The 20,305-nt window shown below is 43.2% G+C and overlaps 1 protein-coding gene across 1 annotated transcript; it reads left to right on the top strand.

Annotated features, from left to right (window-relative positions):
• Window positions 1–1,518: 1,518 nt before the first annotated feature.
• AKIRIN1 (akirin 1) lies at window positions 1,519–18,751 on the top strand. Its single transcript, XM_089484585.1, has 5 exons — window positions 1,519–1,720; window positions 11,133–11,276; window positions 18,193–18,324; window positions 18,579–18,650; window positions 18,741–18,751. Exons 1-5 carry the CDS (start codon window positions 1,519–1,521, stop codon window positions 18,749–18,751), a joined length of 561 nt encoding a protein of 186 aa, XP_089340711.1.
• Window positions 18,752–20,305: the final 1,554 nt, after the last annotated feature.

Raw genomic sequence — 20,305 nt, 5'->3', positions numbered from 1 at the left:
ATTGCTTTTGTATACTGACCTCATGGGCCTCCTAATATTTTGACCACTTATCCACTTGGGTTTCCCACTTCCTCTCCTCTGATGTCTCCTCTGTCATCCTTGGAGACTTCAACATTCCAATAGACACCCCTTGGATATGCCTGGCCACATGCCATGTGAGCATAAAAACGTAACGAGCAGCCTCTAAGATCCAACATTAAAAGTGCCAGGGCCATGTCGTCATCACAAAACTTCAAATTGAGAGACTTGTTTTGGGTGGGGGGGTCTTCCCAAAACTTTGTATGCAATTTTGTGATCTATTGATAGCTGTTTGTGTATTTGAGTAGGACATTTAAAAAATGAATACGGTATATTTTATTTATGTAGTTTAATTAAAAAAAACCTCATACAAATTACTTTGACATGGAGTGGGATATATTACCTGAATTGTGTTACCAATGTGCAATGGTCCATACAACTTATATAATTTAAAAGGCGTTTAAGGGACAACAGTAATATTTTATTTCAGTCTAGACGGATCCATACTGTTTATATGTTTGTCTCTATCTAGACCATTGTTTAATAAAGCGTATTTAAAAAATTAAAAAACCCTTTGCATGTGTGGTATTTAATTCTACTCAGGGATATTGTTGAACATGAATCAGTTTTTTTTTTAACAGTCCTGGCAGACGAGCAATGGCAAGAGAGATCCCCCCTCCATTGAAAAAAGGGTGAGAACCCAGTTGAGGGCAACTGTTGAGCGGCTCTCCTTGCCCAAACATCTTCCTAATATCAGGTATTTTCCATATACAATACCAACTTTTATGGTTTTTTATGGTACCTACATTTGTATCGCCTGAAAGCATTTTTCTTTGTTATTTCTCGTTCACTGACCACCAAAGCCAGTTACTGTAACTCAATGGAATATTTAATAACGTATATAAAAAAGGATTGTACCTTAAAACATCACAGATTTAAAAAAGTTGAGGAACATATCAGAAACATGTAAGTTACATGCGTGGACCGGCACTAAGTTATCATGGTCCCTTACTCAACTTGTCTATCTTTGATATTATGGTTCGTACTGGATTGTGCCACTATTTGGAATTTGCGAGGGAGATGGGTACAACACGAGCCTGCATATTCCCCTAATCTTATGCCATCTGTAATGTCCACGCGTCTTTCCTCATATAACTAAACGCTCAAATTAGAAAATTAATAAATCAAGAGGCGAACAGAAACAATCCAAGGCGAGCGATTCCCGTTAAGAGTTTGGCCACCTCTGACGTTTTAGTGGTGGATTCCTCTTCGTTACGTCACATTCACAGCAGTTGGCCGGCTGCCTGGGAAGGTCGCCATTGCTGTTTTCTCTGGTAAACCTAGAGGAAGGTGCAGGAAAGGCTGGCGCTAAGAAGTCGGTGATTATAGTTTTACTGTATATCACACCGGGCCGTTTTTCGTTTATTTTCGGTTGGAGGGCAGTCGTGCCGTTTCGCACTCGTTTCCTTCCTTGCCGGCCTAGGATATATCAGGGGTACCATGGCGTGTGGGGCGACGTTGAAACGCTCAATGGAGTTCGAGGCCCTCCTCAGCCCACAGTCCCCCAAGCGTCGGCGTTGCGCCCCTCTCCCAGGCTCACCGGCCACCCCGACGTCCCAGAGGTGCGGTCTTAGGCCAGAGACGCCGCAAGGCCAGCAATCCCCAGTTCCGCAGCTGGGAGGAGAACGCAGACTCACCCCAGGTAAGAGGAACTCTGTGTGCGTCTTGCGGAGACGTGACTGCATCACGCTTCATTGTATGTGTGGGGCAGTTATACATGATAGTGTCATGTGTTTATAAGGTTACGTATATGTAAACGGTTAATTTTGTCTCATTCAGTGCCCAGGCCTGTGTAGGGCGCTCTCAGATTACTTTCACACGATGCATAACAAGTGTGGTCATGTAAATGCTGCCAGTTGAAATAATAGGATCCTAGTGTATGATTTAGGTTTGAGGCCCAGCGTCTGTAAGATGTTTTGTGCTTTTTCCAGGGATATGTGATTGTGCATTAGCTATTGTTTTGTTGCTGGGCTTCTATTGGCTACTCAAATGCATATTTTTATATGCTGGGATCTCCTTTCAACACATCCCACCCTCACTTCGCAGCCATCAATCCTTTGATCCCGAACATCTCTCCTTTCTTGCGCCACCCTTTCACTCTCCATATTGTGGGGACATTTTCCCTGCTCCTTGCCAGTTTTTAAGGCTTTTTATGTATTTTTACTCACTGGCTCTTCATTTTCTTATCTGATTCATTTTCAACCATTGTCTTTCCCTCATTTACTGCCTTTAGTTCTGCTGCAAATTATTTGATTACCATGGCAGGGATCCATTATTGTGAGGTGCAGCTCAAAAGACCTGGAGGTGCTGCCTGACACCCTGCCTAAATGGGGTGCCAAAATGAAAATAAAGCACTTGCCTAAGGTAGAAACTGCAGCCCTGCTGCTAGCCGCCTCCTCTATGGTCTGATGAAGCAGCCAATCATTGGGAGCGCTTTCCGTGCATGTGCCCTAAAGTCTGAACTGACTCCCCCTGCCTTTAGCATTTGCTGGACCAGCACTGGAGCTGACTGCAAGTAAGTATGTTGCATCAAGGGAGGAGTGTTTAGCCAAGAAGCTGGGTGGTGGGGAGAGGGGCAAATCCATGTTGGAAATTCTGCAGAGCCGCCCCCATTTAAGGGCAAAAACAGGCACCACAAGAATTTAAAGGGACAATGTATTGTATGCATTAAAGTGGCTGTAATGTCCCTATAAATTGTTCCAATAGTAAAAACTTAGTAATTATGTTCCTTATTGTAACCTCCTATCCCTACCCATTCAAAGAATTGCAGGTCCTGAGAACAGTTAAAAGTACACACAGATCACATGATATCTTTCTGTCTGATCGGCTTATTAGATATTAATTTATTCTGTTCTGCAAAAGAAGGTGGCTCAAGCAGTGGAGCATGACAATAGCCACTTGGCTGTGCCAATTGGTCTTCATGATATATTGATTGTGTTTTAGCAAGAATCTATGTGGCTTGCATTTATGGTTAGATTTGTTGAGAGATGAGCAGAGATGCACTACCACCACTTTTTACCTTACTGTCAGCTTCAGCCTTCAACAAGAGGCAGATGGTTATTTGAACTGCGTTGCTAAAGTGGCAAATGGTGTGGCCATAGCAGTTCAGAATACTCTTAATATTTCCTTTTTCAATTACCCTGTTCAGAATAAGTTCTGTGCACTAAATACCCGGGTTGAATCTCATTGGTCAGAAAATACCCATACCCAAGACCCAGTTTGGGTACATTGAGCTGGTATCTTGTTCTTAGGAGAATCTCTTCCCCATAAACTTCCCCTCTTAAAGGGATACTTCAATGTCCCATGCAGCCACACCATTTACCGATTTAGAATACATAGTACAAATAGGTTTGTAACTTTGTAAGAACTTCAGAATGCATTCTCTACCAGTAGGTAAGCTATTGGAGAAGCTGGAGTGCACTGCTGCCTCCTTGGTCTCATTTTGCCATCACTTCTGGCTCCTTGAAGTAGCCAATCAATGGCAGGAAACCGTGAATTTTATGATTGTATCTAACGCTTCATTAAGCAGTTTTATGCTTTACTGACAGTCCATCTACAAGTTGTAATTTAACTACAGTGATATATATATATATATATATAACATCCAAAAATAGTTACCGGCACTCCAGGGACTTCTTTAAATAATCACTCAAGAAAACTGCAGTTTCCGGTAACTATTTTTGGATGTTTTATGATTTGCTGTTGCAGCTACTTGGCACCGGGCTAAAAAGGTGGTGATTGGTGTGCAATTGTTAATTTTGGACTATATATATATATATATATATATATATATATATATATATATATATATATATATATATATATATATATATATATATACTGCGTTTTGGTACTGAAGAAAACTTTTATTTCATTTAGTTCCTGTAAAGTTCTTTTATCTGCAGACCTGAAGGGTACTATTGTTTAGTCTGTTTAGACATTCATTGGTTATTTGTACCCTTTGTGACGATTGCTAACACTTCTGCGGTGCTCATGTTTAGCTGTAATTTTCTTCTCTCTCTCTCGTTATTTTATATAGTAAATTAGATGTTATGATCTCGTTATTTTGATCATAACATCTAATTTACTATATAAAACAATATGGTGAACATTTAAAGTAAAAACACTTTTTATTTGAAATATCCCTCATCTACAAAAGCTGACAAAAACCTGCTAAATAGTTTTTTCCTTACTTTAGAAATAGCCAAGGGTTTTTTCGTTTCTTTGCAAGTTATAGGGCAATAAGTACAAGTAGCATATTGCTATTTCAGAACAATTTTTTTTCTTTCAAATCTGAATGTGTTCAGTCAACATCTCCAGGATGTACTGTTACCACCCATGCATGAGTTTTGTTTGGTTGTTTGGGGTTAAAAGGCCACATTTGGAAGGTGGCAGTTACCATCTTGGAATTTTGACATCTGGTCATTCTACTCATGTGTTATTTGGGACATCTTTGTAGCTGACCAATTCAACTTACCCCCATCAAATCCTATATTTTTGAAAACTAGACACCCTAGTGTATTTCAAATGCTGGTATTTTAGCACCAGGGTTTTTTGGAAGATACAGCACCAAAAAAATATATAATTTCAATATGGTAAATACAATCGCTGCTAGGACAAACCTTTTTTCTGTTGCTAAATGCCTCAATGTCAAGGCATTGCAAAAACACCAGCTGAGCAAAGAAAGCTGCTCGTTTAACCCCACGACTTGCCTGGCATATGACTTGTCATCAAGGGGTTAAGATAAAAACTTTGTTTACCAAGCTGACTGATGTGTTAGGATGTTTAGTATATTGGACTACAATAACAGAGCTAGAACCCATACATATGACTAATGAACAGCTGTCGCAAATGTTTTTGGAAAAGTATCAATCACATAGGTAAGGGGGAAAAAAAAAGTTCCCTTCCTTTACCTTCTTGCCTTCTTAGTGGGCCGTTTTGCTTTAATATTTGCCAAAAATTCTAACAATCTTCTATGCCCAGGTACTTGGAAACATTTAAAGTTCCTATAAGTTTTGGTGATATCTGTGCTAGAAGTCAGAGGTATAGAACCGTAAAATGCTACTAAAAGCTAGGTACAAAAGCAGCAGACCAGGTAAGGTGTGTGTTTACACTATGCCTTGCTGGAAAAAATGAAATTAAATATTAGGGGACTCTCGGGGATCAAGGAAAAAAGTTACTAGTGCATAAAGTTTGGGTTGAGGAAGTGTTCCCATGCAGCCCCGCCAGCAAAGAATGCATGTTAAAGTACTTGTACATAAAGCTGTCCTAAATCTGTCTGATGCATGTAATTAGTTTACTGTATTAGCATGTACCACTTCTGATGGGAGGTCATTCCATTTATCTACCACCTTCACACTAAGTAAAACTTTAAATTTCATTTAAATCGGGGCTCGACAAATCCCAGGCACCAGGTTGCCATGACTGAGAATTTTGTCCTGGCGCCTAGGTGTTTGTCAGCCTGCTACATCCCCCCAAAAATGCCCCCACGTCGCCACAATCGTGGTGATCGCGGGGGCGCTGCTGCTGTCTGTCCGGGTATCTGGGAAGACCAGCACAGCCACCCCGAGCCTGTGATCACTCCCATGGAGTGATTCTGTAGGCTGAAAACGCGAATGCCGGCAAACCAGCAATTGCATTTCAGCTGCCACAGACAGCTTCAGGGAAGGGGGTTGTGTTGATTGGGTCCCCACACACCCCTTGCTGCCTGATCGCTCCATGAGAGCAAAAGTGCAGCGTTAACCCCTTCAATGCTGCGATCTTTAATTTCCGCTTTGTACGGGCTCTGCTGCAGGCAGACCAGCGACAGCAAAAAGGAGCCCCCACAAGCCCTTTGACTCCTGTAGGCATGGAAGCCTACAGGAGTCATCAAAGAGACTCCTCCCTGCAATGGCTGGACTATAGACCAGCAATTGCATCCCAGCTGCCAGAGGCAGCTTCAGGGACAGAGAGAGGGTTCTTCGGTCTCCACATGAGTGTGGAGACCAGACCCAACCCTCCTCTGCTGCCTGATCGCTCCATGAGAGCGGCAGTGCAGCGTTAATCCCTTCAATGCCACGATTGTGTATGACATTTGAAATTCACGGCTTGGCCCTCACAATTCTATGGCACACGTATTTGTACCACGTTTTTGGACACTGTTTGCTTTTTAAGAGGCAGTGAAGCCTGGACTTTGCTGGAGGAGGATTGGGAGCCTTCTGGCCCCTTCCTCTCTCTACAAACCCAGCAAGGAGTCTCACTCTTCGGGGTGAGACTCAAGATCCGACCCTCCCATGGGAGGGGTTGGAATTTGTCCCGAGTTCTCCGTGAGGGAACTCTGAATCGTAGTCTGGCTTCTGTTGCCTTGTGCACAGAATGCGGCACCAAAGGAGCACGCACCTCGGGCTTCCATAAAAAAAAATAAAAAAAAAATTTGTCCCCACAAGCTTGTGGGGACTAAATATCAGTCAATGCTGTGCTCCAATGGAACATCATCATTGAAAGAGTTATAAATTATCACGCTGGGCTGATGATGATCAGATCACTCCTGACCAACTGGTAGTTTAAAACAAAATAAATCCTGGCACCTAAATTTTTTAGCTGGCGCCTAGATTCACAACAAATTTGTCAAGCCCTGATCTAAATGTCTGATTCCCTAAACTTCCCCCCTGTAACTTGTTATATCCATTTAAGTAATTAAAGGTTTCTTTCACATCTCCTTTATTACAAGCTATACATGTTAAGTTCCCTTTCGTCATGATTTTTATCCTGCAAACCATTCACCGTTATAGTATTCTTGAACTTTATCCAATATATTGGATTGTATTGTCTACAGCCTGATGTTTGTCAGGTGTTGTCATACACTAGCATACATTAACAGATGCACGCTACCACCTTACAGTAACACACACTAACATTCTATGCTCATGTACACACATGCTAACACCATACACTAATACACACTCTAACCCTATATGCTGATACACATTTGTGCTAATGCCATACTGTAACACAAACACCTTACACACTACCACCATACACACGAACACACACTGGCTAACACTGTACGTGTATAAAATTACTATAGACACACTAGAATAAACACACCAACTCTGGTGCTATACATTTTAATGCACGCACTATACATATACACTACCCCTCCTCTCACCTTGTGAAGACAAGCCATGCTGTCTCCTATCTTCTGACATGGTGAATCCGGCACACAGTGGGGTGTCATAATATGCTTTACATGACCCGAGTGGGAGCCTCATGGCACCCGCTACACCATGCCCCTGCAGAAAAGCATAGGCTGCCGGATTCATGATTGCACCCGTGGTCTACTGTAGGGCTGCAACTAACGATTATTTTCATAATCGATTAGTTGGCCGATTATTTTTTCGATTAATCGGATAAAAAAATGAATGTACATTTTTAATTTATTTAAAATAATTTAATAAACGTTAAATACAAACGCAGAATAAAAAAAAAACTGATAAAATGCATTTCTTGTTTTTATTTCCCAACCAGCCCCCCCAATTTATGCACATTTGAGCCCAGGCTTGCCACACTGCCTCCCAGACATGCCACTCCACGCTGCCTCCCAGACATGCCACTCCACGCTGCCTCCCACATATACCACTCCACGCTGCCTCCCACATATACCACTCCACGCTGCCTCCCACATATACCACTCCACGCTGCCTCCCACATATGCCACTCCACGCTGCCTCCCACATATGCCACTCCACGCTGCCTCCCACATATGCCACTCCACGCTGCCTCCCACATATGCCACTCCACGCTGCCTCCCACATATGCCACTCCACGCTGCCTCCCACATATGCCACTGTGCCTGATACGCCTTATACCCCCTGATACACCACTCCATCCTCCCCAGACATGCCACACTGCCTCCCAGACATGCCACACTGCCCTCCCCACATATGCCTTATATACCGTATATGCCTTATACCCCCAGATATGTCACTCCATCCTCCCCAGATATGCCTTATACCCCCAGATATCTCATAGTCCCCTCAGAGTCACAGACCATACTTTTATAAATAAGTACTGGGTTAATCTTCACTGCCCCCAGGATTTAGATTCCCCTTAGTCTGCCCCCCTTTACCTCTAACTGCACCTTAAGTTAACTTTTTATTAAATTAACCCTCAGTCCTCATCGTTAAATTAACACTAAACACCCCATTAACCATAACTACCCCTAAATTAACTCTAAATACCCCATCAAACACAACTACCCTAAATTAACCCTAAACACCCCATTAACCACAGCATCCCCTAAATTAACCCTAAAGACCCCCATCAACCACAACAGCCCCTTAATTAACCCTAAACACCCCATTAACCACAACTGCCTCAAATTAACCCCAAACACCCCATTAACCACAGCTGCTCCTATATTAACCATAACTGCCCCTAAATTAACCCTAAACACCCCATTAACCATAACTGCCCCTAAATTAACCCTAAACACCCCATTAACCATAGCTGCCCCTAAACACCCCATTAACCATAGCTGCCCCTAAACACCCCATTAACCATAGCTGCCCCTAAACACCCCATTAACCATAACTGCCCCTAAATTAACCCCCACCTCCCCTAACTTTCAGCAGCCCAAATATTAATTTTATACTTAGTTAGATGAGTGTCACAGCCATGCGGTTCTGGCCTTCTGGGAGAAGGAAGGGGGCGGGGCAAGTTGTCACAGTGATTACAGGGAGGGACTGGTAAGTAGGAGCTGCTGCTGTGAGTCACTGAAACGGTTTATATAATGAGGGGTATTTTTCAGAGCATTTGCTCTGAAAAAACCCTCATTTTATAATCGATATAAATCGATTCAACTAATCGATAATGAAATTCGTTGGCAACGATTTTCATTATCGATTTTATCGATTAGTTGTTGCAGCCCTAGTCTACTGTTCTGGTGAGGTCTGACCAGAGATCTGTGAAGTGGCATTCTTCTAATTTAGTTCCACCGGGAAGCTCTACCCTATTTGGATAGTTTTATTACTTGCAAAAAGACATACCATACCGTTAAAACCTTCTATAATATCGCAAACAAAAACTCATTTAACCCCTTCCATCCCAAGGTACCTCAAGTCCCAGAGCAATTGTGCCATTTTTGCGCTATGTTGGTTCAGCAATTGTTCCCCTTTCCTGCAAATAGTAAGGAAATTATATATTGTTTTTTCAAGAAGAGAGAGGGCTTTCGTTTTATACCATAGTTAGATAATTAGCTGAAAATGTAGGATGAGATTTTTTAGCATAAACTAGCAAACTGGAAAAGAAAAAACCTAATTTATATATTTTCCCCCTGAATCCTCACAAAATTATGTCAAGTGACAGAAAATACCCTCTAATTTTAAACAAATCAACCAAAAATACCCACAAAGGTATATATATCTGTAAAGCAGACAAATCAGACTATCCTATCAGGGGTATTTGGACATTCTACATGGCCAGAGAAATTTTTTCCTGACCCTTTTTTTTTTTTTTTTTTAACGGCAGAGAAACCAGCTAAAAATGTTTAGCTGTATCTAGGGCTGAAACAACTGATCGATAAAATCCATGATAATCGATAATGAAAATCTGGGGGGACGGAGTGACATATCTGGGGGTATAAGGCATATAGGGTATATAAGGCATATGTGGGGAGGGCAGTGTGGCATGTCTAGGGAGGATGGAGTGGTGTATCGGGGTATAAGGTGTATCAGGCACAGTGGCATATGTGGGAGGCAGCGTGGAGTGGCATATGTGGGAGGCAGCGTGGAGTGGCATATGTGGGAGGCAGCGTGGAGTGGCATATGTGGGAGGCAGCGTGGAGTGGCATATGTGGGAGGCAGCGTGGAGTGGCATATGTGGGAGGCAGCGTGGAGTGGTATATGTGGGAGGCAGAGTGGCATATGTGGGAGGCAGAGTGGAGTGGCATATGTGGGGGGCAGCGTGGAGTGGCATATGTGGGAGGCAGCGTGGCAAGCCTGGGCTCAAACGTGCATAAATTGGGGGGGGGCTGGTTGCGAAATAAAGGCAAGAAATGCATTTTATCAAGGTTTTTTTATTATGCTGTTTGTATTTAATATAATTTGTTTATTACATTATTTTAAATAAATGAAAAATTTACATTCATTTTTTTTATCCGATTAATCGAAAAAATAATCGGCCAACTAATCAATGATGAAAATAATCGTTAGTTGCAGCCCTAAAATGTTAGTTGCAGCCCTAGCTGCATCTCCTGATTACCCCGCATCCTTAGTTTTTTTTTTTTTCTTTCTTTCTAGAGGGCTGTATCCATCCATAGTACCCTATAGGGTAGTATTTTTCATACTTATGGCTTAACGGGTTTGGGGGTTAATGGGGTCAGGAGGGTTATACCTTTTTAGATGTTGTGCTAGGGCAATGGGATGTAAGGTTTTTTTCTTTTCAAATATTTGTATTTTTGTATTTTTTTTTTAAATTGCACTATTAGTGCAATATGGTTAGAGGTCCTTTTAGGGACCTCTTGAACATATTTTTTTTTTTTTTTTTTTGCTTGTGGGGGTAGGGTGAGAAACACAGATTCTCACTCTACCTAGTGATTCCCCCTGCACTGATCACACTGTGATCTCCATACGTGTGTGCCGTCAGCTGTGCTTCTGCTGACAGCCTGATCTCCCGTGTAGAAAGTGTAGATACGTACCTGTACGTCCTAAAGAGCTTTAATGAATGCTTTTTTAGGATGTACAGGTACATTCATAGGGGATTGAAGTTAAACCAGTGCTGGAGCTGCTATAGCGTGCATGCACTTTAGCGAGCAGGTGGTGTATTCAGCCACCCTACTCGGCCATCATATGCAATAAAGTACATATGCTAGCCAGAGTGTACCTTTTTTTTAAGTGGGAGATGAACAGTTTGGAGCAAAATACATGCCTGTTAATGTAAATGCTATACAATATTTAAAGTGCACAATCATTGTGTGGGAACACTTGGCAAACTGTCATACATGTTATGTGTAAGTGTGGCTTTCTTGTGAATGCAATCATGTATATATAAACTTATGTTTTTTACTCTTGTTTCAGAACAAATCTTTCAGAATTTAAAGCAAGAATATACACGCTATCAGAGGAGGAGGCAGTTGGAAGGAGCCTTCAATCAGTCTGAAGCTGGATCTTCATGTGAAGGTCAAGCCAGCTGTTCATCTCTTACTGCGCCGTCTTCTCCAGGTAAGTGAAAAGTTGCCAAAGTTTTTCTTTTTAAAGTCTACTGAAAATTGACGTGGCAGATACCTTTTAATATATTGATCCATAAAATAAAGCATTGGTGCTTTTCCTGAAGCACTCAACTATGTATATATCTATATAGATATATAGATCTATATCTCTGTATTTGCATAATTATAAGATGACCCTGTTTATAAGACACCCAAAATTTGAATATTAATTTAGGGGAAAAGGCCTGAATATAAGAATACCCTATAGGAAAAAGGTTTTTGTTTTTAATTCCTTTTGTCACTCTGCTCCCAGATATGCCTTTTAACCCCCTATTTGCCACTCTGCCTCCAGAAAACCATTACCCCTCCCCAAACTTGTGCATCCCTAGACTTGTCCCCCATGCTTCAGACTCCCTGGTGTCTAGTGGGGCAGTTGGTGGAGGTCTTTGCGATGCGCGCAGACAACCTCCGTTGCTGCTGGCCAGTTCTTATGCCGGGGCTTCTATGATTGAGCACCGCAAGGTTATGTCACGCCGGTGCTCTGTCATAGAAGCCCCGGCGAAAGTGCAGGCAGCAGCGGAGGTTATCTGTGTTCATCCCTCAAACATTCAACGGCTGCGTGGTGTGCATAGACAAGCTCAGCTGCTGCCGGCACTTCTGCCAGGGCTTCTATGGTGGAGCACTGGAAGGTCATGTGTAGGGCTGCAACTAACGATTATTTTCATAATCGATTAGTTGGCCGATTATTTTTTCGATTAATCGGATAAAAAAATGAATGTACATTTTTCATTTATTTAAAATTATTTAATAAACGATGTTAAATACAAACGCAGAATAAAAAAAACAAACTGATAAAATGCATTTCTTGCCTTTATTTCCCAACCAGCCCCCCCAATTTATGCACATTTGAGCACAGGCTTGCCACGCTGCCTCCCAGACATGCCACTCCACGCTGCCTCCCAGACATGCCACTCCACGCTGCCTCCCACATATGCCACTCCACGCTGCCTCCCAGACATGCCACTCCACGCTGCCTCCCACATATGCCACTCCACGCTGCCTCCCACATATGCCACTCCACGCTGCCTCCCACATATGCCACTCCACGCTGCCTCCCACATATGCCACTCCACGCTGCCTCCCACATATGCCACTCCACGCTGCCTCCCACATATGCCACTCCACGCTGCCTCCCACATATGCCACTCCACGCTGCCTCCCACATATGCCACTCCACGCTGCCTCCCACATATGCCACTCCACGCTGCCTCCCACATATGCCACTCCACGCTGCCTCCCACATATGCCACTCCACGCTGCCTCCCACATATGCCACTCCACGCTGCCTCCCACATATGCCACTCCACGCTGCCTCCCACATATACCACTCCACGCTGCCTCCCACATATACCACTCCACGCTGCCTCCCACATATACCACTCCACGCTGCCTCCCACATATACCACTCCACGCTGCCTCCCACATATACCACTCCACGCTGCCTCCCACATATGCCACTCCACGCTGCCTCCCACATATGCCACTCCACGCTGCCTCCCACATATGCCACTCCACGCTGCCTCCCACATATGCCACTCCACGCTGCCTCCCACATATGCCACTCCACGCTGCCTCTCACATATGCCACTCCACTCTGCCTCTCACATATTCCACTCCACTCTACCCCCACATATGCCACTGTGCCTGATACGCCTTATACCCCCTGATACACCACTCCATCCTCCCCAGACATGCCACACTGCCCTCCCCACATATGCCTTATATATCGTATATGCCTTATACCCCCAGATATGTCACTCCATCCTCCCCAGATATGCCTTATACCTCCAGATATCTCATAGTCCCCTCAGAGTCACAGACCTGTTCGCATCACACTGACGCCATACTTTTATAAATAAGTACTGGGTTAATCTTCACTGCCCCAGGATTTAGATTCCCCTTAGTCTGCCCCCCTTTACCTCTAACTGCGCCTTAAGTTAACTTTATTAAATTAACCCTCAGTCCTCATCATTAAATTAACACTAAACACCCCATTAACCATAACTACCCCTAAATTAACTCTAAATACCCCATCAAACACAACTACCCTAAATTAACCCTAAACACCCCATTAACCGCAGCATGCCCTAAATTAACCCTAAACACCCCATTAACCACAACTGCCTCAAATTAACCCCAAACACCCCATTAACCACAGCTGCTCCTATATTAACCCTAAACACCCCATTAACCATAGCTGCCCCTAAATTAACCCTAAACACCCCATTAACCATAGCTGCCCCTAAACACCCCATTAACCATAACTTCCCCTAAATTAAACCCCACCTCCCCTAACTTTCAGCAGCCCAAATATTAATGTTATACTTACAGTTAGATGAGTGTCACAGCCATGTGGTTCTGGCCTTCTGGGAGAAGGAAGGGGTGGGGCCAGTTGTCACAGTGATTACAGGGAGGGGCTGGTAAGTAGGAGCTGCTGCTGTGAGTCAGACTAAACGGTTTGTATAATGAGGGGTATTTTTCAGAGCGTTTGCTCTGAAAAAACCCTCATTTTATAATCGATAAAAATCGATTCAACTAATCGATAATGAAATTCGTTGGGAACGATTTTCATTATCGATTTTATCGATTAGTTGTTGCAGCCCTAGTCATGTGATGCCTTTGCTCCGTCATAGAAGCCCCAGAGGAAGTGCCGGCAGCAGCAGAGGTTGTCTGTGTGCATCGTACAGATGTCCACCGGCTGCCAGAGAGAAGGATTCAGATCCCCTGCAGCGCTGCGGAGGTATCTGAATCTTAGCCTTGCAGTCAGACCTATTTGAGCAAATACGGTGTGTGTGTGTGTGTGTGTGTGTGTGTGTGTGTGTATGTATGTATATTAGGGCTGAAACTAATCGATAATAATCGATAATGAAAATCGTTGTCAACGATTTTCATTATCGATTAATCGAATTGATTTTTATTGATTATAAAAATTTATAATCCGACCTCAAACAGAGATCGGATTATAACACTAGAATCCAGATCCCCCGCAACGCTGCAGGGGACCTGGATTCCCCTCACTGTCGGCTCGTCTCTCACTTCCGTCTCTCTCCCCCTCCCATACACCCCTCTGACTCCTCCCCCCTCCCATACATCACTCTGCCTCTCTACCCGGCTCTGTTACTGACTTCATAGAAGCCTCAGCGTAAGTGAAGTGCAGTAACGGAGGCTGTCTGTGCGCATCGTTTAGACCCCCACCGGCTGAGAGGATCATCCTCTCTGTCAGCCGGTGGGGGTCTGCATGGCACAGACAGCCTCCGTTACTCACCTTCACTTACGCTGAGGCTTTTATGAAGCTGCAGTGAAAGTTCCTGTCAGTAACGGAGCCGGGTAGAGAGGCAGAGCGGTGTATGGGAGGGGGGAGGAGTCAGAGGGGTGTATGGGAGCCACACACCACTCTGGCTCCTCCCCCTCCCATACGGCACTCTGCCTCTCTACCCGGCTCCCTGGTGTCTTGTGAACCTCCGTGGCTGACAGGAGGCAGAGTGGAGTATGGGAGGGGGAGGAGCCAGAGTGGAGTATGGGAGGGGGAGGAGCCAGAGTGGAGTATGGGAGGGGGAGGAGCCAGAGTGGAGTATGGGAGGGGGAGGAGCCAGAGTGGAGTATGGGAGGGGGAGGAGCATATCAGGGGGGCGTAAAACATATCTGGGGGTAAAAGGTATATCAGGGGGCTCAGTGGCATATAGGGGGTATAAGACATATCGATATTAGGCATATCAGGGGGGCATAACATATCTGGGGGTAAAAGGTATATCAGGGGGCTCAGTTGCTTATCACTGGCATATAAGAGGTATAAGGCATATATGGGGACAGAGTGGCAAGCTTGGGGGTCAGATGTGCATAACCGGGGGCAGTTTGGTAAATAAAAAAAAAAAAAAAAATTTAAACAAGGCTTTTTTTCTCATAGTTTTTATTAAATATGGAAAATAGTTAACATATGAATTGATATTCACTAATAACTTTGCATTAAAACCTAGTTTGAGAAACTGTGTTTGGGTTCTTGTAGCTTTTATTATGTCAGTAAAATAAGAAGGTGAATAGAGAGAGGCCATTGTGATAAAGAGATGAAAGTGTAAATTGTACGGTTTTTTTATTACATTATTTTAAATTGAAATTTTTTGTAATTTTTTTTTATCCGATTAATCGAAAAAATTATCGGCTAATCGATTATTAAAATAATCGTTAGTTGCAGCCCTAATGTGTATATATATGTATGTGTATATATGTGTGTGTGTATATACATGTATGTATATATATATTAGGGCTGAAACAACGAATCGATAAAATCGATAATAATCGATAACAGAAATCGTTGTCGACTATTTCCGTTATCGATTAATCGAGTGATCGATTCGTTGTTGGCGCACTCGGCTTCTTTTACTTACCTCCGCGAGCGTTCCCCGCTTCTGCTACACGCTCTGCAGTCTCCGCCTTCTTTTAGTTACGGATGTGACGCATTCCGGAGGTAAGTATTCTTCATGTCTGTGCGAGTGGCTCCATTCGCACAGAGCGATTCGCGGGGGTGGGGTTTCAGGGGGTGCAGGGCAGAGTGGGGGTGGGGATGCAGGGTGTGAGACTGGGTGCAGGGCAGGGTGTGGGTGCAGGGCAGAGTGGGTGCAGGGTGTGAGTGTGGGGGCTTGGCAGAATGCGGGGGTGGGTGCAGGGCAGAGTTGGAGACTGGGTGCAGGGACACAGTGCAAAGTGCTGGGTGCAAAGTGCTAGGGCTGGGTGCAGAGTGCTGGGTGCAGAGGCAAAGTTTCTTGAACAGTAATAGTCCACCTCTTTTCAGGATGTTTGGGGTTATTTTGTTTCATAAATATTGTGTTTGGGTTCTTGTACTTTGAAAATATTGTTTTTTATTACATCATAACAAAATAAGAATGTTAATGTAAATTTTAAGTTGTTTTTTAACATCCAGTTCATTAAATTATTTTAAATAAACGAAAAATTTGCATATTGTTTTTTTATCCGATTAATCGGCCAACTAATCGATTATTAAAATAATCGTTAGTTGCAGCCCTAATATATATAATATATTATATATATATACACACACACATACGTATATGTATGTGTGTGTATATATATATATATTAGGGCTGCAACTAACTATTATTTTAATAATCGATTAGTTGGCCGATTATTTTTTCGATTAATCGGATAAATTTTATTTTTTTTTAATTTAAAATAATGTAATAAAAAACGTACAATTTACACTTTCATCTCTTTATTGCAATGGCCTCTCTCTCTCTATTCACCTTCTTATTTTACTGACATAATAATAAAAGCTACAAGAACCCAAACACAGTGTTTCTCAAACTAGGTTTAAATACAAAGTTATTAGTAAATATTAATTCATATGTTAACTATTTTTCATATTTAATAAAAACCTATGAGAAAAAAGCCTTGTTTAAATTTTTTTTATTTACCAAACTGTCCCCGGTTATGCACATCTGACCCCCAGCTTGCCACTGTGCCCCCATATATGCCTTATACCTCTTATATGCCAGTGATATGCAACTGAGCCCCCCTGATATACCTTTTACCCCCAGATATGTTTTATACCCCCTGATATGCCTAATATCGATATGCCTTATACCCCCTATATGCCCTGAAATTCATAATACCCCCCCATACACCACTATAACTCACCCATACACCACTCTGGCTCCTCCCCCTCCCATACACCACTCTGGCTCCTCCCCCTCCCATACATCACTCTGGCTCCTCCCCTCCCATACATCACTCTGGCTCCTCCCCTCCCATACATCACTTTGGCTCCTCCCACCCTCCCATACTCCACTGCCTCCTCCCCCTCCCATACACCACTCTGGCTCCTCCCCCTCCCATACATCACTCTGGCTCCTCCCCCTCCCACACATCACTCTGGCTCCTCCCCCTCCCATACATCACTCTGGCTCCTCCCCTCCCATACATCACTCTGGCTCCTCCCCTCCCATACATCACTTTGGCTCCTCCCCCCTCCCATACTCCACTCTGCCTCCTCCCTCCTCCCCCCTCCCATACTCCACTCTGCCCCTTCCATACTCCACTCTGGCTCCTCCCCCTCCCATACATCACTTTGCCTCCTCGCCCCTCCCATACTCCACTCTGCCTCCTGTCAGCCACGGAGGTTCACAAGACACCAGGGAGCCGGGTGGAGAGGCAGAGTGCCGGATGGGAGGGGGAGGAGCCAGAGTGGTGTATGGGAGGGTGGCTCCCATACACCCCTCTGACTCCTCCCCCCTCCCATACACCGCTCTGCCTCTCTACCCGGCTCCGTTACTGACAGGAACTTTCACTGCAGCTTCATAGAAGCCTCAGCGTAAGTGAAGGTGAGTAACGGAGGCTGTCTGTGCGATGCAGACCCCCACCGGCTGACAGAGAGGATGATCCTCAGCCGGTGGGGGTCTGTACGATGCGCACAGACAGCCTCCGTTACTGCCCTTCACTTACGCTGAGGCTTCTATGAAGTCAGTAACGGAGCCGGGTAGAGAGGCAGAGTGATGTATGGGAGGGGGGAGGAGTCAGAGGGGTGTATGGGAGGGGGGAGAGAGACGGAAGTGAGAGACGAGCCGACAGTGAGGGGAATCCAGGTCCCCTGCAGCGTTGCGGGGGATCTGGATTCTAGTGTTATAATCCGATCTCTGTTTGAGGTCGGATTATAATTTTTATAATCGATAAAAATCGATTCGATTAATCGATAATGAAAATCGTTGACAACGATTTTCATTATCGATTTTATCGATTAGTTTCAGCCCTAATGTATATGTGTGTGTATATGTATATATATGTGTGTGTGTATGTATACATTTTTATTTGGCATTTTATTTGTTAGTGCATTTAACCTATACGGTTGGAATTCCATATAGGTTCAGTGGGGAAGAAGGACCAGCCAACATTTAGCCTCCGACAAGTGGGAATCCTGTGTGAGCGTCTTCTGAAGGACCATGAGGACAAAATAAGGGAAGAATATGAGCAGATTCTCAACACAAAGCTAGAAGGTTTGTTAAAATGACTCCCCAGTTGATTCAGTGGCAAGCGTTTGTGGTGGCTGCTTCGGTATTACAAATTAACTGTTATGAGGGATCGGTGGGGGTGAGCACACTCCAATGCGTAAATGTACTTGCCCCACCACAATTAGACATCATGGAGAAAATATGCATTTTAATTGATTTTCTTAAAATAAAACTTAAAACAACTTGATTGCAAACTGATCTATACAGTTAGATTATGTTACATATTTTCTCTTACATAGAACAATATGAATCGTTTGTGAAATTCACGCAAGACCAGATAATGCGGCGGTACGGGGCAAGGCCTGCAAGCTGTAAGTGTTACATTCTCTACATAATGAGCATAAAAAGTATGAGATGAATGTGTCCGCTGAAACACTTTTTTGTTGCTGTTTGCTATCTAGGTGGTGGCTAGCACTGTTGTATGTGCATTAGATGTCTGAATGTTTCCTTCAGGAATTAACTATTCTAATTCTGTCTCTCCACAGATGTCTCTTGAAGCTTCCCTTTGCTGCCTGGGTTGCCAGTTTTGACAGGTTCATGGCTGCTCTAAGTTGCCACCTGCACGGTGCCACTGTTTTTTCTTTTGAAATTTTTAACCCCTTTGTTTCATCATTAGAATTTTAATGTCATTACTGGCTGCCTTTTCTGAAAATGCAAAAGAAGAATAAAATAAAATTTACAGTTCCCTACATGGACTTTTCCCCCCCCTCCCTCCCTCATATTTTGATACTGCTCGCTCAATAAGTGACTGTAATCTGGCTTTTCATGTTTGTATCCAGGAAGGCTTACCAAGTGGCTTCATATAATCGCCTCCTTAATGGCATCACATCCTTCTCAGTGGAGTCAGTTTTTTTCCTTTTAACCTCTGTGAATACTATATTATGGGGAAACTTTTGACTGTGTTGGATGCACTACAATGTTTATTTTAGCATCTGAAAAGGATACACAAAGGACCACACAGGCCCTAACTGTGGTGTAGTTAGTGAATAGTGATTGTACTTTGCTGTATACTTAACTGCACTCCCACCTTCTTGCTTGTTCTTAAATGTGTGGAAGAATTTTTTTTTATTTTTTTATTTTTTTTTTGTCATTTAAAAAAAGTTCCAGGCAGGCACATTTTGATCATGTGACACTTGTGTTTTAATACCCGCTAGGAAACTAAAGTATGTTTGCTTAAACAAAAAGATCTGTTGGCATGACTTGTTCATATTAACTGTATACATATATTGTTTGGTTTTTTTTAATTATTATTAGCGAGGGTAATGAGACGAAAAAACCCTCAGTGATTCAACCTGTAATAGTGCCTACAATTTCATTTGAAGTTTAAAGTGTAATGTTACATGGGGGGGGCATAGAAGAATGGACTTGAGTGTTCTATTGTTAGAAAAGAAAATGCATTGTTAATTTGCACATGTTGACTGGGTTAAGGGGGTCGCTCTGTAGTACCTTTTTTTTTAATTGCTTTAAATAAAGTGCATTAAGGACTGGTACGTGTATTATAAGGGTTATGAGAATGACAGTTTGTGGGGTTTGAAAACATTTAATCTTTTGTACAGTTAACATAACATTACATTGTGATGCCTCTTTTATACTATGACGGTCCCCAGTGGTTTAGGTATTCCCAGTGCTATAACAATCTTAGAGAAGAAGTCATTGAGATGTTCTAATGTATTTTTTTTTTATTGGGCTGTGAGATGTGCCACTTTGCTGCTATCTGCAGTTGTATAGGGTTATAGCGTCAGCCTTTTGAGTCGTGTAAAAGTGAGCCCCTTGTTCGGAGAGTAATACTTATCATATATCATAAAGAAAAATCTATTGGGCTGTCTGGATTGTTGAAGTGCTACACATTTCCCACTGTTTTTTCCTATTTTGCCTTTCATTTTATGCTGCTTGGTATCCATTTCACACTCAACTGATCTTGCAGTCTGGAAACGTGCACGTACAGGATTAGAATGAAAACAAAGCT

The sequence above is a fragment of the Sceloporus occidentalis genome, unplaced genomic scaffold (genome assembly GCF_023333645.1).
Source record: "Sceloporus occidentalis isolate IW3139 unplaced genomic scaffold, rSceOcc1.0.p SCAF_22, whole genome shotgun sequence".
Lineage (NCBI taxonomy): Eukaryota > Metazoa > Chordata > Lepidosauria > Squamata > Phrynosomatidae > Sceloporus > Sceloporus occidentalis.
This window is presented reverse-complemented; position numbering and strand designations above follow the sequence as displayed.